At 48.0% G+C, this 21,741-nt stretch overlaps 3 protein-coding genes across 6 annotated transcripts in view; all 3 read left to right on the plus strand.

Annotated features, from left to right (window-relative positions):
* LOC102458593 (ras GTPase-activating-like protein IQGAP1) overlaps positions 1-21,741 on the plus strand; it is a 564,033-nt gene that overhangs the window by 174,866 nt on the left and 367,426 nt on the right. The window lies entirely within an intron of this gene.
* Positions 1-21,741, plus strand: part of TP53BP1 (tumor protein p53 binding protein 1) — a 99,972-nt gene that overhangs the window by 15,128 nt on the left and 63,103 nt on the right. For 3 of the 4 annotated variants that reach the window (XM_075916957.1, XM_075916958.1, XM_075916959.1), the window contains 5 exons: positions 916-1,077; positions 2,160-2,235; positions 3,098-3,282; positions 6,152-6,272; positions 10,859-10,950. In XM_075916957.1, the coding sequence (XP_075773072.1) occupies positions 916-1,077; positions 2,160-2,235; positions 3,098-3,282; positions 6,152-6,272; positions 10,859-10,950 (636 nt within the window). Of the gene's footprint in view, positions 1-915; positions 1,078-2,159; positions 2,236-3,097; positions 3,283-6,151; positions 6,273-10,858; positions 10,951-21,741 lie in introns of those variants that run through there. The other variant, XM_075916960.1, reaches the window with a different exon arrangement.
* Positions 15,470-21,713, plus strand: LOC142825187 (uncharacterized). Its single transcript, XM_075916978.1, has 2 exons — positions 15,470-16,866; positions 17,265-21,713. Exons 1-2 carry the CDS (start codon positions 16,287-16,289, stop codon positions 17,612-17,614), a joined length of 930 nt encoding a protein of 309 aa, XP_075773093.1. The 5' UTR covers positions 15,470-16,286; the 3' UTR covers positions 17,615-21,713.

Below are 21,741 nucleotides of genomic sequence, written 5' to 3' on the forward strand. Positions count from 1 at the left end.
AGCTCTGGGAAGTATCTTGAGAGCTGAGTGAACTGCTCCCTTTGAGGAACAAACAAAGAACAAATAATTGGAATGCTTCTCTTCTCTCTACATTAGGAAAACAGCAGGCATGCTGCTGCTGCTGCAAAGAGCGAGGCAGATTAGATGCTGTACTGCTTTGAGTACTGCATGCTGAAGAATGTTAAGAGCTACTCATGATGCTGCTCCCAGTAGCTGAGAGTGCTGTGGGAGAACTGAGAGAATCCCGAAATGCACAGGGATCAGCTCTGCCTTTCCACAATACTGCTGTGTGGGACACATACCCACAGTACACTGCTTACACTGTTGATGATGGTGCCCTCAATATACACATGATTTGTTGATAGAGAGATTAAGTGTAAAAACACTCTGGCGATTTTTATTTTGTTGACTTTTGGGTTTTGCCAAATTTTGTCAACAAAACTTGGTAGTGTAGCTATACCTTTAGGAGGGACGCTGAAACTATCCAGATCATTAGATGATAATTGGTCTTTTCTAAATGTTTGTGCTAGCAATAAAGGATATTTGATGTGATGATGGTCATTAAATATTCTCCTTTGCCCGCAAGTGTAACACTTGAAGACTGAATTGCCACAGTTCTCTCCTGAGGTCCAATAGAGTACCTGATACCATTGTTTGGTAGTTTTTTGGCGAATGCTGACTTTGTAAGGTCAGCTATTGCACCTATCATATAATTGGGTTTTTAATTACTAAAAAGGGGCTGTGCAGCTGAGTTTTTTCTCTGTCCCTGGGTTCTAGTAGGTGCTTTAATGTGTCTTCTATCAGGGAAGTTGTCTGTAAGCTAGATAACTTTTGTTTCAGTTTGCAGTGGGTGTTAACTGTTATGCCAATTTGGACATACATTATGTGTTTTTCTTTATGGCTGTTTGTTGCTAGACTCTGGCACATCACAGTTGGGTTTTGGAGCTCTGGAGCTCTCACAAAGCCAGGACTTTGAGGGACACTCAACACTGAGTGAAGAGGGCACAGGGCACCAGCTTCAGCCAGTGGGCACTGTCCTTACCTCTTCTAATCCCATGAGGAATGACTCTAATGAGGGTATGTAAACGGTCTTGTTCCTAGAAATCCTTTCCTTAGATGTAGCTTTCTCTGTTTTATTGTTGTAGATTGCATGTTTCCTCTGATAGAAGTGCAAGATTAGAAATGATATTAAGGCTGCCCAAATCTTGAGATGGGCAATTCTGCCTTTGTTCCCTTTGGGCTTGTTCCTTCAGCCTTGTGTTGCCCAAGTGTCAACATCTGTGTCCTTCTGTGTGTGCCTCTTTTCTTAACTATTTTCTAACAATCCAGAAAGTCTGGCACTTAATCTGTTCTTTGCTACAGCCCTCATAGTACCTGTCTTGCTTTGTCTATTAGTGGACCTTCTAGATTGGGGCAGGTAAAATAAGGGCCAGCTCCAGCCCATCAAGCCTTTGGATCTGGCCTGTGGCTTGCTCTGCTGGGACCTTCAGGCAGGCTCCCTGCCTGCCACAGCCCCAAGCTGCTCAAAGCAGTTGGCTGCTCCATGTGCCTCTCTGCTCTGCATACTGTGGGAAAGGGGTTTCCAGCCAATGGAAGCTGCAATTATGGTGTTGGGGCTGGGGCAGTGCGTGAGGTCTCTTCCCCCTCCACTCCCTGCTGGTGTGCTATGCAGAGAGGCACATGGAGCAACCCCTGGGGTTCCGCAGGCAGGGAGCCTGCCTGAGGGTCCTGCTGGGCTGCTGGCCACCTAGATAAGTGCCTCCCAGTTAGTGCCTGCATCTGGCACCCCACCCCATCCTAAACCCCTCTGCAACCCTCTTTCACCCCAGGTCACAACTCCCTCCCAGACGCTACCCCTCCTACATTCCTCTCTTAGGTCAGAATCATCTCCTGTACCCCATTACTGACCCTGTTTCCTGCCCAAGGTCACAACCCCTTTCTTCTCAAACTCCCTCTCAGATCCTGCACCCAACCTCCATCCCAGATCCTGAACACATCCCCCACAGGAAAGTGTGGCTCTTGTCCACCCCTGTTCCAGATTGTCAATTCATGACAGGGTTGTGTTGATAGCTGTGTAATGTGACGTCTCAAGCACACTTGTGCTTGTCAGCACAGATTATTTAAATTGAGTAACAAATGTTTTTGGTGTCTCCTGCTAGAGCTGCATGTAGTTGAGAGTGGAACTCTGTACCTTGGAGAAAGTTACACTGGTGCACAGCAAGGGAAGTCTGAAAGGTAAAACAACAGCCTTCTATGTGGGTATCTTGGGTGGGGCATGCGGATGAAGCAAAGCTGAGAAAACAGCAAGTGTTACTTCTTGAACTTCCTGTAGCACAAGTCGCTGCAGGGACTGGCCTGGTAATAATGGCTGAGGGGACTCGGATCCTGGCTGGAAAGGAAGAGTGTAATGGAAATGCTGTAGGAGCATTAAAGGAAAAATGACTTTTTAATATGGCAGTGCAGTAGGCTAGCGAAAAATGCTAGTCTTTTATTTTAACTTTAGTGAGCATTGTATTTGTTAAAGGACATTTTGAAGTTTATATCTCTGTTTGCCCTCTTTTGCAGGAATGGGTTGTGATTGCTGAGCAGTCTGTGTTGTTGATACTTCCCATCAAGGTATTGGAGAGTTTCACTGTTGTAAGTTTTATAACTGTTTAACAAATAAAGTTAGTTTATTAATAAATTCTTAATTGTAAAACTTACAACACCAGAACTCTTCAATTTCACAGTTAGGTGGCAAAGCAGATTTTTAGATTCTGTTTGCATTGTCCCAATTTTTATGATGACAACTTCCTGTTCAATAAGTAATGTAAAAATTATATTTAAAACTTGTTTTTGCAACTTTGTAATGAGCTGAAATCAGAACCTTGAGTTTACAATTAATTATAAAGTGTTTAACTCTGCTTTAATTTGAGCTCTACTTACTCCCACTCTATTCCTTTTGAGCATGTATATTTTGACATGGGTAAAAATACTTTGTCCCTGCTATCACTGTGGTGAGGACAAGTGAATAGATTTTTTTTTTGGGGGGGGGGGTGCCTGGGCTGGTAAACATTCATGATAGTTCTGCAATACTAGTATAAATTGAATTTCCCAGGTCAGAGGTTATGTCTAGCTCTCCCAGAATTCCACAGCAACACAAAGAGATCAGCAGGATACAAATGTCTGTCTGCGGTGGGCTTGAAAGTGGGTTGCGGGCTGAGAAGTCGCCTGATCCTGGTCTGCAGGAGTCAGAGATTGTGTCAACTCAGGAAGATATGTTTGCTCAGAGCCACACAACAGGTAAAAACATTGAATAATACCAAAGTAGCTATCCCAAGGGAGCAGTCACTATTCTGTTTTTGAACTGGGGACTATGCATATGTCACAGAGTGACTGCCCCTTTAAGAGGAAATGGGGTACTGCACAACTGGACTGATTGTCTGCTGACCAGCTGGATTTGAGAAGGTGCCTGGGGTTTATACGGGTGGCTAACGGCAGCTGTCTGTAAACACTATAGGAGTAGGAAAGCTCCTGTAAGGCTTTGAGTCAGCAGGGGGAAAGACATCAGAGTGGAAAGGTGGTGGAGAAAGCCAAGTTCTAGGGGAGAGCAAGACGACACCCTTGACAGGAAGAGCTATGTCCAGCTTGGATTTGGATCAAAAAAATTGAACTGTAGCAAGATGACAGACCCTCAGGGGAGGGGTGGGACTAGTTGAAATTGGCATGAAGACTTCATAGGTTTAACTTCTCTTTTGAAAGACACTCTGCAGAATTTAAACTGGATCTCAGATGGCAAAACGTTTTGACTGTCGGGGATGTGTGCACTTTCTAAAGACATCACTGGGTAGATGTGCCCTTTGACAGCATCTTACAGTGAAGCAGATTACAATGGGCAGACTGCTTTGGGTGTGTTTAATTAAACTAATGTTTTTGTTCATATGAAAGTAGTTTGGAAAGCAAAACAGCTGTCTGCAGGGAGAGCATTAAATGTTCTCATTGTTCTGAGAGGTGAATGATGATAATGCAATTAAAATGGTTGAGTATACCTCCATTTTCCCTGCACTCCTCCTCCTATCCCCCCAAAAGCATGGCAGTGAAGCTGTTAATCCTTTTATGTGGCACACTAGCAAAAGATGGGCACGTATTTTATTCATTGTCCATGTTGGCGAAACTTGCTCAAAAATTCCTATTCAGCTGGTGTTAAAATTGGTAAAAGTCTTAGTGTAAAGTAGGAATGTGAACGACTAGTTGACTGTCCAATACGCAAATGCTTATCGATCAGAGGCAGCAAAGGGGGGGGGGGAGGAAGAGGAGGAGGTACTTCAAAGTGGCAGTGCTGCGTGGAGCCTGGGACCAGGCCCTGGGCTCTGTGCAGTGCTGCAGCTTTGAAATGCTGCGTGCAGCCTCGGGACATGCCAGCTGGCCCCAGGTTCCATGCGCAGCTGCCACTTGGAAGTACCTTCTCCTCTTTCCCCCATCCCTTGCTGCCTATTTCTGATTGAGTCAACAAGGTGGGGGGTGTAGGGAGGAGCGTATCGGGGATAGGTGACTAGCTGTTCACATCCCTACTTTACATTAGCACTTTTACCAATTATAATGCCAGCCGAATTAATAGGAATTTTTGGGCAAGTTGCTACACTTCAAAGGCAGACACACCTTATCAACTATTGAATAGTCAATGCAAAAATGTATCATAGAATACTAGGACTGGAAAGGACCTCAAGAGGTCATCAAGTCCAGTCCCCTGCCCCCATGGCAGGACCAAAAACCGTCTAGACCATCCGTGATAGACATTTATCTAACCTACTCTTAAATATCTCCAGAGATGTGGATTCCACAACCTCACTGGACAATTTATTCCAGTGTTTAACCACCCTGACAGGAACTTTTTCCTAATGTCCAACCTAAACCTCCCTGGCTGCAGTTTAAGCCCATTGCTTCTTGCTCTATCCTCAGAGGCAAGATGAACAAGTTTTCTCCCTCCTGCTTATGACACCCTTTTAGATACCTGAAAACAGCTATCATGTCTCCCCTCAGTCTTCTCTTTTCTAAACTAAACAAACCCAATTTTTTTCAGCCTTCCTTCATAGGTCATGTTCTCTAGACCTTTAATCATTCTTGTTGCCCTTCTCTGGACCCTCTCCAATTTCTCCACATCTTCCTTGAAATGTGGTGCCCAGAACTGGACACAATACTCCAACTGAGGCCTAACCAGCACAGAGTAGTGCGGAAGAATGACTTCTCGTGTGTTACTCACTACATACCTGTGTCAATTCGATTAGTCAATTACTCGAAATTTAACATCCCTAGTGTAAAGGTTCCAGCAACCAGAATAATTTTTATTGTATTTCAGTTAGACTTGCTTTTCAGTAGATTTGGCAATTTTTGGCTCTATGAACATGGATATATAGAAGAGGAATAGAGAGGTTGTCTTTATGCAGCCCTGGTGAGACTCTTACTGGAATATTGTGTCTCCTTGTATATAAACTACAAAAGGATATTGTAAAATGGAGAGGTTTCAGAAGAGTCACAATAAAGAATTGAGGTCTGTAAAACATGCCTTATCATGAGAGACTTAAGACATTCTACTTAACTAATTAAAAAGAAGGTTTAAAACACTACTTGATCATGGTTTAAGGACCAGGTTAAAAAAAATACACTGGTTTAACTAAAAGGTGCAATTTTTTTTTCTTTTAAGCAACTGTATTTAAATTGGTATAACTTTGTTAAACCTTCTGGATGTAAAATCTGCTAATCTAACTAAAAAGGTAAAAGCAATAAGTTTCCTTTTTTGTTGTTGCTGTTATTGCCAGAGCCTTGTCACAATAGTACTCCCACCAATTCTAACATTGATTTGGCTGACCTTGTATTGGAACTGCTGATTTTTTTTTCTTAAAATTCCTTAATTTAAACATTTATAATTCAGTATGATGGTGCAGGCTGCTTTTGCCAGCCAGATATGGATTTATCTCTTAGCCATGTGATGCTTCTATTTCATGTGGCTTGGCTTATGGAGATGCAGCTCCAAAATCCATTGTCTGTCCTGCTGACAATATTGGTCTTTGTCAAACTGGGAGGTAACTTTGCAGAAGTGAAAATCATCCCGCATGATTGTATCTGGATAACTTGCTTTATTATAATCCAGTCTGTTTCCTCTTGCTCCAAATAGCTTCAGAGAGTGACTGTATCATAACCAGAGAGGAAGGTTCCGTGGCATGCACCCCTGCTGACACTCTGCACCTCCTGCATCTCTCTGGGCAGAGGTCCCTTGGTCAGGAGAGTATTTCCATGTAAGCAGCAAAAAAAAAAACCTCAGCACACCACCAAAAATCCCACAACACAAGCACCAGCACCTCCTTATATGCATTAGTCCTGCCTGGGATAAAAGTCAGAGAGATAACAGTCCAACACAGCATGTGGGTAGGTAGGGGTTAAATCAGACAGATTAAATTGCAGATGGGTTTTCTGCAAATGGAAGTCTTTGATGCTCAATAGCTATAATTCTAAGCTTTTCACACTGGTTTCTATGGGGGAAAGACACTGGACTTGTTAATAAGCTTTCAGCCTTCTGCAGGGAGAATAGGAGACCCTACAGGGTATTCTCTTAGGTGAGGTAGGACTTCACAATCCCTGTGAGAGGATTGTACTCTTTTTGGCTTTTGATTCTATTCAGGTCACACCAAGTAGCAGTCTGTGGAGGAACTGTAAAATCTGGTCAGTCTTAGACTCCAAAGTGATAACTAAAAAATTAACCTTGCATTAGTTCTCCTGTACTCCTAATGGCTTTCTTGGTGAAGGTCTTCCCAACTCCATGCACGCTTCAGGCCCCCCTTGCTTGCTTGATTTGAAATAAACATCAATGCAAAGCTGACTGAAGTATCCCCTTTTCAGAGTGTCCATGTATGGCTGAAAAGACGGTGATGTAAAGAAGAGGGTTTAAAACTTGTTAGGTGTTAGGAGCTACTAGGAGGAGGAGAGCTTACACAGAAGGGAATAGCTCAATTTTATTAAGAGGAGCCATACTTCTGATGCAAAAACATCCTTGTTAATTTTCTTTGGCTGGAGTGGAGGCATATTATGTTAATTTAGGAGAAACGGCGGGGAAGTTGACAGGTACTAAAGACGACCGTGTTCAGTGATGACACAAAGATAACTCTTCTGGTAAAGGCTAGAGCAGATTGTCTTGTGTGACCTGTGAGTTTCCTATCCTGAACATAGCCATTCACTTGATCTTACTTTTACCAAACACTAATCTCTTCATCACTGACTCCTCCCAATCTGGTCCTCCCAGTCACCTGGTCTCTCTCTGGGTATCTTGTCTACTGCCCACCATCTTATGTTTCTGAGACTTCTAGACCATCAGTGTTAGTGACTTCTTTTCCCCTCCCATCCTGGTCCTCCGTGCTCTTTTCCCATTATGTGGTTGTTGCGTCTTTTCATTCTATGCTCTCCTCCACTCTTGCCTCCTTTGCCCCTCTCTTCTATCACAGGGCCCGTGCTAGCTCTTATCCGTCATCCACTGCCACATTCACACAGCAGAACGTTTCTAACACCAGGTTTGTGACCATGTTCACTTTCTCCACTACAGTTCTTTCCTCCAGTTCTGCTACCATTCATGGGAAGCACCTCTGTCTACTCAGATACCTGTGTGCACAGTCCCACTCATCTGATCACGCCTTTGACTCCTTTCTCATACCTTCCTCAGCCCCACTTCACTCCCTACACCGAGTCTTACTGATTTCTCTCCCCACCCTTGGGAAAACTGCCAAAATTTGATATGATGTCTTTTCCCCTCCCCCACTTTCTGCATTGTTCCACCACTGAAACAAGCTTTTCATGCTCTGGTGTCGGCTTCTAACCCTTCAATCTACCCTAGTACCCCCTAGCTCCCAGTGTCCCTTTCACCCGTTCTTCTCTGCACCCTTTGTCTTTCTTAAACTCTCTTCTCTATCACAAACAACTCCTTATCTTTGATCCCCAAGTTGTTCTGCAGCTACTCTTTTTCTTCCCATCACATGTAAATTCATTGAACAGACTATTTGCAGTTGCTGTCTGGAGTTCCTCTCTTCAAATTCTATCCTTGACTGTCCCTAGTCTGTGGTTTTTTTTTTTTTTTTTTTTTTTTTTCTTTCCCTTGCACATCATCATGTTTTTCTCAGCTACAATTTGGAACTGGTACTCCATAGAATCATAGAATAATAGGACTGGAAGGGACCTCGAGAGGTCATCGAGTCCAGCCCCCCGCCCTCAAGGCAGGATCGAGCTCCGTCTACACTATCCCTGACAGATGTCTATCCAACCTGTTCTTAAATATCTCCAGAGAGGGAGATTCCACCACCTCCCTTGGCAATTTATTCCAATATTTGACGACCCTGACAGTTAGGAATTTTTTCCTAATGTCCAATCTAAACCTCCCCTGCTGCACTTTAAGCCCATTACTCCTTGTCCTGTCCTCAGAAACCAAGAGGAACAAATTTTCGCCTTCCTCCTTGTGACATCCTTTTAGATATTTGAAAACCGCTATCATGTCCCCCCTTAATCTTCTTTTTTCCAAACTAAACAAGCCCAGTTCATGAAGCCTGGCTTCATAGGTCATGTTCTCTAGACCTTTAATCATTCTTGTCGCTCTTCTCTGTACCCTTTCCAATTTCTCCACATGTTTCTTGAAATGTGGTGCCCAGAACTGGACACAGTACTCCAGCTGAGGCCTAACTAGTGCAGAGTAGAGCGGCAGAATGACTTCACGAGTTTTGCTTACAACACACCTGTTGATACAACCTAGAATCATATTTGCTTTTTTTGCAACAGCATCACATTGTTGACTCATATTCAACTTGTGGTCCATTATGACCCCTAGATCCCTTTGCGCCATGCTCCTTCCTAGACAGTCGCTTCCCATCTTGTATGTATGGAACTGATTGTTCCTTCCTAAGTGGAGCACTTTGCATTTCTCTTTATTAAACCTCATCCTGTTTACCTCTGACCATTTCTCTAACTTGCTAAGGTCATTTTGAATTATGTCCCTATCCTCCAAAGAAGTTGCAACCCCACCCAGTTTGGTATCATCTGCAAACTTAATAAGCGTACTCTCTATCCCAATATCTACATCATTGATGAAGATATTGAACAGTACGGGTCCCAAAACAGACCCTTGAGGAACTCCACTTGTTATCCCTTTCCAGCAGGATTTAGAACCGTTAACAACAACTCTCTGACTACGGTTATCCAGCCAATTATGCACCCACCTTATCGTGGCCCTCTCTAAGTTATATTTGCCTAGTTTATCAATAAGAATATCATGCGAGACCGTATCAAATGCCTTACTAAAGTCTAGGTATATGACATCCACCGCTTCTCCCTTATCCACAAGGCTCGTTATCCTATCAAAGAAAGCTATCAGATTAGTTTGGCATGACTTGTTCTTCACAAACCCATGCTGGCTATTCCCTATCACTTTATTACCTTCCAAGTGTTTGCATAGGATTTCCTTAATTACCTGCTCCATTATCTTCCCTGGGACAGACGTTAAACTGACCGGTCTGTAGTTTCCTGGGTTGTTCTTATTCCCCTTTTTATAGATGGGCACAATATTTGCCCTTTTCCAGTCTTCTGGAATCTCCCCTGTCTGCCATGATTTTTCAAAGATCATAGCTAAAGGCTCAGATACCTCCTCTATCAGCTCCTTGAGTATCCTGGGATGCATTTCATCAGGACCTGGTGACTTGCTGACATCTAACTTTCCTAAGTGATTTTTAACTTGTTCTTTGTGTATCCTATCTTCTAAACTTACCCTCTCTCTGCTTGTATTCACTACCATCCTCGAGATAAGATACAAAACAATGAATAGTAGGAATGATTTCTGTTTGTCTTCTCATAATAGAAAAAGTGAGAGGACCTAGTTAAACTCAGTCTGCAGTTTAAAGCTGTTGAGGAAATTTTTGAACAGTGCATTACTGATTTGTGAAACCTGTTGACTTAATTGCTGCTTAAGGCAAGCACTTAGTAAAAGTCAGACTGTGCAAACCATGAGGAGTTAGGTACAGTTTCATTAGGTAGAATAAATAAAGGATACAATGGACTTTAAAGGCTTGAGTTCAATTTACTGCTTCACCACAGACTTTGTGTATGATCTTGGCCAACTCATTTAGCCTGTACGTGTCTGGACCCCATTTGAATAATGGGGTAACAGTATTTCCCTATTACCCCAGGTACTGAGAGGGTACATACATTAAACATTGTGAGGCAGGCATTCAGGTACTTTGATAATGGGGAGCACATAAATACCTGAGATAAGGGAATATGCTTAAGATGCTTTTGGGGGACCTGGCACTGGCTACTATCTAAAGACAGGATGCTGTGCTATATGGACTTTTGGTCTAACCTAGCATGGCTGTTCTTATGCTTCAGAACATAAGTCAATCACTAACTTTCTGGAATTAGGAAAAAAACCTGCCCCAAGTGGAAGTTATTTTGTAACTTTCTACTGCAGATTTCCTTCCACTTTCCTCAGAAGTATCCCCTATTGGCCATTATCTGAGGAAAGATACTGAATTAGATGTCTCCTCCATTCTTGACTGTTCCTATTTGTCAGTATAGGGCTTGTTTCCACATCTATCGTCAGGATACTTTAAATGCGGGCGGAATAAGTAGGATCCTCCCTCTTTTGGGCTCCATGTTGGGATCTGTGGACTGTTGCTGTGTGGAAACTTAGCTGCGAGTCCCCTGCCTGTGCTGCTGCATGGTTATGTGAGGGATTTAGGCTGGTTGGCTCGGCTGTCTTAGCTGGTGAACCAGGCTCCTGTTCTGAAAAGCAGGGGCTCTTGTGGAGTAACAGAAATAAGTAAAGCATTAATTGACCTGTGTCCCTTCTCTGCAGTTCTTCAAGCCTAGTTACTCCTTCTCCTGATGCCTTTGGATCCCATCCTCTTATCATCCCCAGCAGTCCCACAGAACAGGAAGAAGCGAAAGGTAAAGCCTCTGTTTATACTGATATGTTTATACTGATACGGTTTTGGCTTCTCCCTGTACATACTCCTCCAACCTGTGTGTAGCTTCCTGTTTGAGAGCTGTAGCTATATTGTAATGTATAAATGCATTGCATTGGAGGGGAATGGGGCTGACACCTAAGTTCCATCAGGCGCGCACCAAGAATTTTAATCCTGCCCACCTCCTCAGCAGAGCCGTGCAGCAGCACTCGCCTTCCTGGGATGTGGAAGGAAAGTGGTGGTGGTGGGCTTGGTTGGGGGGCGTGGTGGCTGCCCAGCTGCTCCTGGGGTTGGGGCTGTGCCATGTGGTGGGCAACTGCAGCGGGCCCCACCCCGGGAGCAGCTGAGCAGCCACCCCCAAGGTCCTGGCCCCAGCTTCAGCCCTTCCCCAGGGCTACAGCTGCGGCCAAGGCGGGCTGTGTGGCAGCTGACAGAGCCATGGTGTGGCTGCTCCTGGGGCCAGGGCTGTGGCTTGACTGTCCCAGGAGCATGGATAACCGCACTGCAGGCCTGGCTCCAGCCCTGACACACAGAGCAGCTGCCTGCCACACAGCCCTGCCCCTGGGAACAGCTGGTTAGCCACCACGTGGCCCTGCCCCAGCTTCAGCCTTTCCCCAGGGCTGGAGCTGTGGTTAGGGCGGGCCGCATGACGGCTGCCAGAGCTGAAGTTGCTTAGTGACTGCTCCTTTGGCTGGGGCTGCAGTGCGGCCTTCCCAGGATCTGGGATAGCCACACTGCAACACTGGCTCCAACCCTGACACGTGGGGCAGCCGTCTGCCATGTGGCGCCCCCCTGGGAGCCGCTGGATAGTCACCACGTGGTCCTGCCCCCCAGCTTCAGCCCTTCCCCGGGGCTGAAGCTGCATCCAGGGTGTGCTGCATGGCAGCTGCCGGAACTGGAACCGGGGCCCCAGGAGCGGCTGCACTACAGCCCTAGCTCCAGCCCTGGCACACAGAGCAGCCTCCTGTCATGCAGCCCTGCACTGGGAGCAGCTGGGCATCCACCACATGGCCCTATCCCCAGCTCCAGCCCTGTGGAAGGGCCGGGGCCATGTGGTTGATGCCCGGCTGTTTCCGGGGCAGGCTGCATGGCAGCTGCTGGAGCTGGAGCCTGAGCTGTGGTGTCTGCTTCTGGGACCAGGGCCACAGTACGGCTGTCCTTGCCCCAGGAATCCCGGCTTCAGGAGTGGGGGCAGCCCCAGGAGCAGGACAGGGACAGATAAGTTTACCTTGTTTAAAGCAATGATTAAAAGAAAAAAGTATGCTGACTTATCAATTTATTACAAATAATGGCTTTAAGATTTTTTTTTAATGAAATGGTTACAAATAGCAAAAGTAAACAAGTCATTTTAAAAAAAAAGAGTCTGTATAGAGAGCCTGTGCTCTGGCATCAGAAGTAAAATTGTTTCAAGCGTGCTTTGGTGTGCTTTCACTGATTGGTGTTGTTTCTAAATGCTACATGAGCTAAAACCCCTCATGCCAGGACTGTGAATCAGAATTCTCTCTCAGTTTTTGATCATGCTGTTGGAACTGCTGCTAGGCAGTAAGAACCACCAAATAAATCCTCCTGCCTTAATGAATGTGTGGGTAATTTGGGTAGCTTGGGGAGTGATAGTGGAAAAGGGTCTTTCACTTCCAGTTTTCTGGTTGGTCTTTGTCCCATGTCAGTACAGGCTTAACCCTGCCATTGGCATGGTGGGTTCTGCTGCTGCATCAATGGGATCCATAACAGCATGGAGCAAGATGGTGACACAGTTGCATCCAGTGCAAAGAGCTATAGCAGCCATATGGCAGAGGTGGATCATATGTCCTGAGCTCAAAGAGGGCAGAAGGGATGGGAAGTTGGGTGGACACAAGGCATGGCACCACAACCCCAATGGAAGTGTAGCCATTGAAATGAGGCTCTTCCCTCCACTTCCAACCAATTCCCTTATATCTACTGGCTGCAAATTAAGGGCTAGGCAGGGATCTGGCAGCTGCATCACAATCACAGTGGTGCTAAATATAGGAGCCCTGTTTAGCTTGCTTCAGGGAATCCTAAACCAAGATGGCATGTCAGTGGGGAAAGCCATCAGTTATTCCTGTGGGCTTCAAGACCAGCTAGCCATCCTCCGAAGATTTGACAGAACAACTTATCAAGCACCCTGGGGCTACATCTAGACTGGCATGATTTTCCGGAAATGCTTTTAACGGAAAAGTTTTCCGTTAAAAGCATTTGCGGAAAAAAGCATCTAGATTGGCACGGACGCTTTTCCGCAAAAACACTTTTTGCGGAAAAGCGTCCGTGGCCAATCTAGACGTGCTTTTGTGCAAAAACAATTGCCATTTTTGCAATCGGGGCTTTTTTTGCGCAAAACAAATCTCAGCTTTCTACACTGGCCCTTTTGCGCAAAACTTTTGCGCAAAAGGACTTTTGCCCGAACGGGAGCAGCATAGTATCTCCGCAAAAAGCACTGATTTCTTACAGTAGGAAGTCAGTGCTTTTGCGGAAATTCAAGCGGCCAGTGTAGACATCTGGCAAGTTTTTCCGGAAAAGCGGCTGATTTTCCTGAAAAACTGGCCAGTCTAGACACGGCCTGTGAGTCTGCTTCTGCCTTGGCATTATTGCCATTGACCTCTAGTGAGAGCCTTTAGTGTTGGTGAGAGACAAAGCACACAGCACTGGCTCTGCCTGAGGCTTCTAAAACTTCTGGAAACACGTACAAGGGCCTCATTCACCAATGTGCTGCAGGACCCGTTGAAATCAATGGTAGTTACTCATATGTAGCATGGTAAGAATTGGACCCAAGTATTTTATATTGTCCCTATGCTCTTTCTTGATCACACTGTCACACAACTTTATGAAGAAGTTCTGGAGCTGTGACAGTCATGCCAGAGGGCTTATTGAGGTTTCTTCCTATGGGTACATCTACACTGCATGCTTATTTCGGAATAAGCTATTCCGGAAGATGTATTCCAAAATAGCTTATTTTGAACTAGAGCATCCACGCTACAGGGAAGCCTCAGAATTAGTCCGTAGCAGGTTCTCCTAATGTGGACGCACTATCTCGGTTTAGAGCCCCAGGAAGCACTGGAGAATGGCCCTGCTGAGGAGCTATTTCGAACTAGCAGCAGTGGAGTGTCCACCCTGCATCTACAGTAAAACCTGTGTTATCCGTCACGCTCGGGGATTATAGCGTTCCGTTTATCTAAAAATTGCATTTATCTGAGGGTCCCATCAACCTAGGAAAAACCAATGGACAATAATGGTAAAACTCGAGTTTTTAATATAGGTAGTTTTGTAGTGTGAGGCAGTTGGTCTCACATTTCAATTTTGAGTTAATTTTTTATTTAAGTAGCACTAATCTTTAAGTCAATCATGATAAGCCAAGCCAGGCCTGTATGCCTGAAGATGTGATAGTATTGTTGCTGGGGGCAATGCTGGTTAACAAAGTGCCGGATACCAAAGTTTTCGCTATACAGGCAGTCCCCGGGTTACGTACAAGATAGGGACTGTAGGTTTGTTCTTAAGTTGAATCTGTATGTAAGTCGGAACTGGCGTCCAGATTCAGCCGCTGCTGAAACTGATCAGTTTCAACAGTGGCTGAATCTGGACGCCAGTTCTGACTTACATACAGATTCAACTTAAGAACCCCAGGCATCCCCAAGTCAGCTGCTGCTGAAACTGATCAGCGGCTGATTCCAGGAAGCCCGGGGCAGGGGCTTCCTGTAGTCAGCCACTGGTCATTTTCAGCAGCTGCTGACTAGGGGACACCTGGGGCAGAGCAGCTGGGGTGCTGCTGGGTTGGTCCAGTGGCACCCAGAGCGGCGCTACGGGACCAACCGGCAGCGCCCCAGCTGCTGTACCACAGGCGTCCGGAGCAAAGCCGCGGAGCACGGGGGCAGCGGGACAGCCCAGACGCGCCGTGGCTATCCTGCTGCCCCCGGGCTCCGCGGCTTTGCTCTGCTCTGCTCCCTGTCCCCCAGGTCTGCAGACCAGGGGGAGGGGGAGCAGAGTAGAGCAGAGCAGAGGAACGTGCGGCCAGCTGACAGCCCAGACGCTGTCAGCTGGCCGCGTGCTCCGCTCTGCTTCCCCCCCACCCCATGGTTTGCAGACCAGGGGGAGGGGGAGCAGAGCGGAGCGGAGCAGAGCAGAGCGGCAGAACGCGCGGCCAGCTGACAGCCCAGAAGCATCTGGGCTGTCAGCTGGCCGCGTGCTCCGCTCTGCTCCCCCCCCCCTGCAGATCCGGGGGAGGGGGAGCAGAGTGGAGCACAGCAGAGCGGCGGAACGCGCGGCCAGCTGACAGCCCAGACGCGTCTGGGCTGTCAGCTGGCCGCGTGCTCCGCTCTGCTCCCTCTCCCCCTGGTCTGCAGACCAGGGGGAGGGGGAGCGGAGCAGAGCAGAGCAGAGCAGAGCAGAGCAGAGCGGCAGAACGCGCGGCCAGCTGACAGCTGGCTGCGCGTTCCGCCGCTCTGCTCTGCTCCGCTCTGCTCCCCCTCCCCCTGGTCTGCAGGAAGGGGGGGGGGAGCAGAGCGGAGCGCGCGGCCAGCTGACAGCCCAGACGCTTCTGGGCTGTCAGCTGGCCCCGCGTTCCGCCGCTGCTTTGCTTCCTCTCCCTGGTCTGCTCGAGACCAGGGAGAGGAAGTGCCCCGTTCGTAACTGCGGATCCGACGTAAGTCGGATCCGCGTAACTCGGGGACTGCCTGTATTTCAAAATAGCTATTTTGGAAGAGGAGTTATTCTTTGTGGAATGAGGTTTACAGAAGTTGGAATAAGCCGCCCATTATTTCGATATTATTTCAGTATTATTTTGAAATAACGGAATTGCTGTGTAGACACTCTCATTGTTATTTCGGAATAACGCTAGTTTTTCTGAAATAATGGTTTAGTGTAGATGCACCCTTTGACAGAAAAGTAACTATGCTTCATGTCTCTTTGGGTGTGTCTAGACTACCTAGTTTTGCCGACAAAAGTGGACTTTTGTCGACAAAACTATACCAGCGTCTACACTACCGCTGAGTTCTGTCGACATTATGTCGACAGAACTCAGCAGTTTTGTCGACGCTGGTATACCTCATTTTACGAGGCATAACGTCTTTGTCGACAGAGTTCTGTCGACAAAAAGGGTAGTCTGGACGCAGGGGTTCCTTTCTTCGACAGAAGGAGACCTCCAGGGAAGCCCCCTGCTGGAGAGTCCTTCTTTAGGAAAAACCTCTTCTTGGTCCTGTCTGTAGCCATGTTTTAAAGGCACAGACATCCCTGGCAGGCATTGTGGCAGGAAGCTGGCCACAGAGAGATTCTGTCAGCCCAGAGTTCTCCCAGCGTAACCTGCACGTGGCCATGTGTGCAGCTCCAGCGCCACGAGGCCCCCAAGGACCTTCGAGGGAGCCATCTCGGGTGCCCTCTGCTGAAAAAAAGAGAGCCCCTGCGTGGTCAGGGACAGAGGTCCTGACATTGTTAGAACTGTGGGGGCAGGAGGAAGCAGTTCAGGCCCTGCACACCCAGCGCAGGAATGCAAGTATCTATGGCCGCATGGCTCAGGGGCTGGCCGATAAAGGGCACCATCCCAGGACACTCCAGCAAGTCCGGGCAAAAGTCAAAGAACTGCGCCAGGGGTACATGAAGGCCCGAAAGCAGAGCTCAGCTTCCGGTGCAGCCCCAGTGCACTGCACCCACTACCAAGAACTGGACCGCATCCTGGGAGGCCAGGAACCAATGTCTGCATCAGTGCATGTGCAGACAGGCTTGCACACACCGGTGCAGCATAGCCGGCAGGAGGTCCCCATGGAAGATGTTGAGGAGGAGGAGGAGGAGGCGGCACAGGAGCAGATGGAGGACACCCTGACCCTGAGTCTGCAGCCTGTCCCAGATTCAGCGGAAGCCTCGCAGGCACCGTCTGACACTGAAGAAGGAACATCAGGTGAGTGTAGACACAGAACAGGGGAGGTGGGAGCAGAGAGGATGCAGAGCAGTGTTCACATCTTGGTCCTCCCTCCTGGACAGCTTGCATCTCTCTGTGCATGTACAAGCAGGCGGGCAGGTGCTGGGTATGTGGGTGGGGGGGCATGGGAGACCTAAGATGCAACAGGCCCCTGTCCTACTGTGCCTGCACACTGATCTGGCCTGGACAGCCACAGTGGAGGGTGGGAGGATCTAGGGGGTGGAGGTGGACATTGTCCTAGCCACAACGGGTCCCCTGTGCAGCCGAGGCGGCTGGCAAGGCCAGATGTGGCCTACCAGTAACAACATTCCCATCCCTAGTTGTATGGACTTGTGTGTGAATTGCTAACACTGATCGGTTCTCCCTCTTCTCCGTAGCGGGACCTGCTGCTGCTGTCTGCCGCTCAACCCCTGTGCCACCACCCACCTGGTCCCACAGCACCCGCAGGCATTGGAGGACCTACAATGACCTCCTAAAGCGTCATGTGGAGGCCATGGAGAAAATGGAAAGGACCATGGCCAACATGCACGAGACCATGGCAGAAAGAGCGAGGGAGGAGGCTCGGTGGCATACTTGCCTGCTGCAGGACTTCCTCCCAGAGTGGAGGAGTATGTGTGCCACCGTCCGGGAGTCCCTGGCTGTGCCAGGTCCTCTCCCCCGGGGACTCCTCCTGCCCATCCAGCTCCAGCCCCCTCTGACCCCCCGTCCTCCCCCTAGCCCCCTCTGACCTCCCTTCTTCTCCCTCTGCCCCTGCTACCCCTTCCTCTCCCTCAGCCCCTGCCACCCCTCCAGCCCTGCCCCTCCCCCCCACTGCTAGGGAAGAGTCATTATCAGCCCCCACTCGAGCCCTAGGACGGCTGGGTCCACGGACCAGTGGTGGCAAAGCCTTGCGGCCCAGGCGAGGCCGCCATTACCCTTAAGGTGTCTGCCCTCCCTCCCTCCCTCCCTCCCTGTTGGAAATCCATCCTCCCTTCCTCACTCCATGTTGGAAATCCATCCTCCCTCCCTCCCTCCCTCCCTCCCTCCCTCCAGGTTGAAATCCCCCCTACTACCTCAGTTATAAACACATGTTATTAGTTAAAAAAAGAAGTTTATTTTTCACTGTTGTTGAACAATTCTATTTTGTATTACAGATATAATTTCTTACGTTACTCCTTTATAAACATATTTTTGAAGTTTAACATGGTGTGTGCGCCTTAACTTTTCAGAGGCTGATGCAGGGATGGATTGTGGGAGGGAAGGTTTTGTGATGGGGGGAAGGCCCACAGACCCCATTGCGGATACCTTGGGGAGTCATAGGGCTCAAGCTGAGAAGCGTTCACGCAGAGCCTCCCGGATGCGAACCCCCGCCTGATGGGCTTGGTGAACGGCAGCTGTCCGAGGCTGTGCAAACCACCTGCCCTCCACTTCAGCCATTGGCCCCCAACCTGGGAGGAAGGCCTCCCCTTTGCTCTCCACCAGGTTGTGGAGGATGCAACATGCTGCCACCACCTCTGGGATATTGTGTTCCCCCATGTCAAGGCGAGTTAGCAGACACCTAAACCTTCCCTTCAACCGGCCAAATGCGCATTCTACCTGTAAACGGGCGCGTGTCAGGTGCGCATTAAACACTTCCTTGCTCGGGGTCAGATGCCCTGTGTATGGCTTCATAAGCCAGGGCATGAGGGGGTACTCTGCATCGGCCGCAATGCAGACCGGCATCTGTACGTCCCCAATAGCAGAGGTTTGCTGGGGGAAGAAGGTTCCTGTCTGCAGCCTTTCGTACAGGTGTGAATTGCGGAAGATCCGAGCATCATGTGCCCGGCCTGACCACCCCACACACAGGTCTGTAAATAGTCCACGGTGGTCAACCAGGGCCTGCAGCACAATGGAAAAGTACCCTTTCCTGTTGATAAACCGGGCGGCTCGATGGGGTGGTGCGCGGATGGGAATGTGTGTTCCATCAAGCGCTCCTCCGCAGTTTGGGAATCCCAGCCCTGCAAAACCAGCCATGATTGTGTCTAGGTCTCCGAGGTGGACAATCCGATTCAGCAGCTCTGAGTTGATGGCCCTCACCACCTGCAAAAATCGACACATACAAACACACACAGATTATGAAGTAAGAGGGGTTGCCTAAGTCCTTTGGCGACCCCCCCCCAGTGATTGCTCCTAGTAGTATGATGGTGTAAGCCACAGGAGCCCTCCACCACCTCCCCTCCATTGCCCCCCACCCACCCTCTTGGTTACAGTCCCCTTACGGACTGCCCTCCCCCCATCCCCAAGGGACTTACCTCCATCAACACAGCACCAACAGTTGATCTCCCCACATCAAACTGGTGTCCCACTGACCTGTAGCTATCAGGAGTGGCCAGCTTCCAGAGGGCAATAGCTACCCTATTCTCCAGCGGGATGGCAGGGCGCAGGTGGGTGTCCTCTCGTTGCAGTGTGGGGGCAAGCCAGTTGCAATGCTCCAGGAAGGTGGACTTCCGCATCCTAAAGTTTTGGAGCCAAGCCTGATCATCCCACTGCTCCATTACGAGCCGGTCCCACCAGTCCATACTTGTTTCCCTCCTCTAACATCGCCTGTCCGGGGAAAAAGTTCGGAGGCAGGAACAGTGCTGCTGCATCCTGAAGGAGCGGCTCCAGTCTGGGCTCAGGTTCCGGACCAGGCATTAACAGCATGATAATTTCATGCAGTTGCAGCAGCATTTGAAGCACCGTGGAGTGGGGCCAGCACCTGGCCAGGGGAAGATCTCGCTCCATGGTAAACAGAGGTTAGGAAAAACCTTCCAAAAAAAACCCCCACACTGCTGTGCTGTGCCAGGAAGCAGGGCACTCCACACAGTGCAGGCAGCAGCACCAGGAAGTACATGCTGCCCCTGTGACCTGGCAAAGCAGTTCCGGGTACTTTCTTCTGTCGACAGAGCGTCCTGCAGTCTGGACGCTCTCTGTCGACAAAGCAAAAACTTTTATCTATACTTTTGTCTATTGCTTCCGTAGTCTGGAAGCGCTTTGTCGACAGAAGTTTTGTCAACAGTATCTGTCGACAAAACTTCTGTCGACAAAACGCGGTAGTCTAGAAGTACCCTCAGAGAAGATCAGTTCAGCCCCAGTCTATGCAGTGAATGGCAATTTTTAGAGGAGCAGTAAAGTAGAAGTAGGGGACACTGGCGACTTCAGAAAAGGCACAGGGTGAATGTGAGGAGTGAGCAAGTGCTGTGAAGCTATTTACTGTGGCATGCAACCAATGTCTGTCGTGCCCACCCTAAGTAGCCCCTACTCTTACAGCTATTAATACAATGCGTGCCCAGTGAAACATACAGTAGCATTCTGGTTTTTCCTGCACTATCCAGGATATTGTTAAAAACTGAATTTGTCGCTCATGTTCACTAGTGCAGCAAATGTTTCCCTAGTTATATGGCATTTTTCTGGGCATTGTTGTTGTTTATAGCCATTTTCAGAAACCAGGATCAGTTCATAAAACTATTAGCCTGACCCTGAGATGTGCTGAGTACTAGCAACTCTCATTATCTACAGTGGAAGATACTGCTGTTCCACCTGCAGAAGGCCTTAGAACAACCAGTGAAGTATTTGCACCATGCATTATTTTATTTAGTTCTTGATGTTCCCATGTGAAGCACCATCCAGCTTCATTGTTGAATGCTTCTTGTAACCAATGATGAGCTGACAGGATGTTCTAGAGACGTATTAAGGAATGTCATCCACGCTTTTATAGCAGTGTTGGTTAATACAATGTGCGAGGCACTTGCCTGATGCACTTCAGTGTATTGAAATACCGCAAAGCATGCACCATGGCCCCAGCCACGCCATGGCTGAGCCCCTGGAGTAGCTGCACCACAGCCTAGCTCCAGCAGCCACCCACCACGCAGCCCTCCGTGGCCGCAGCTCCAGCCCTGGAATGTCTCCCTCTTCAGCAGGATGTGGCATTGGGGTCTGGGCTGGGGATGGCAGCTTTTTGTGTCCACACTGCTTGCCCCTGTTTGTTTCCTCTGGAATGCGGCTTTGTGGTTCTTAGGGGTCATGATGATGAACTGGTTTGGGCATTTAGTGACTTAGCTGTTACCCCACATATGACTTACAAGTCTGTCCTCAAAAAATGGCAACATCCCTTTTAATATGGGTGTATTTATCGGGCCTGTGTGATGCCAGAGGTCTACCGGGACCCAGAGGAAATAGTCATAATGGTGCCTTTTGGCTTGAAAGCAGAAGAAAAGTTCCTTGCCTTATTCTGGAGTCCAGCACCACAGCAGACTTCAGTTGCTGGAAGAGCAATTGCAGAAAACATTCTACTCAGCCTTGAAATTGAGTGTGCTCTGTTGTTCTGTGGGAGTGGGGGCATGCATGGTTCAATTGATATTTAGGAGTTGGGTAGGTATGGAGCAATACTCAGTGTGGCAGAATAATGCTACCAGACTCTAACATATTTACTGAGCATGTACAAATAGAGTTTCTCCTCTCCCCCTTCAGAGGTTAATATATATGGCTACATTTAGGTCTGTTTTCACAGGCATGGCAAAAGGCACATCCCTGATATCAGGGCAAACTCTGGCAAATTTCAAATCTCTTCATCAAAGCGGAAGCATGCTAGAATTTCTCAAACTGGTTGCATGAATTTTTTAACATGGGCAAAACATACTGTTCCCTATCCTGGTCCTAGGAAATGGCTGAACCATTTTTATTGATTCTGTCCAAAAGAATTCAGCTCAAGGCAGATGGTACATATGGAAAATTTCAACCAAAATAGTTTGACAAAGCTATACAAAGCTAAAATAGGTTCTTCTAATGGAATATGTTAGGCAACCTTAAATTAAAGTGTTGCTTGCAGCTATAATTAGCTTTTTAATTTCCCTCTTT

Source organism: Pelodiscus sinensis, unplaced genomic scaffold (assembly GCF_049634645.1).
Source record: "Pelodiscus sinensis isolate JC-2024 unplaced genomic scaffold, ASM4963464v1 ctg56, whole genome shotgun sequence".
NCBI classification, from domain to species: Eukaryota; Metazoa; Chordata; order Testudines; family Trionychidae; genus Pelodiscus; species Pelodiscus sinensis.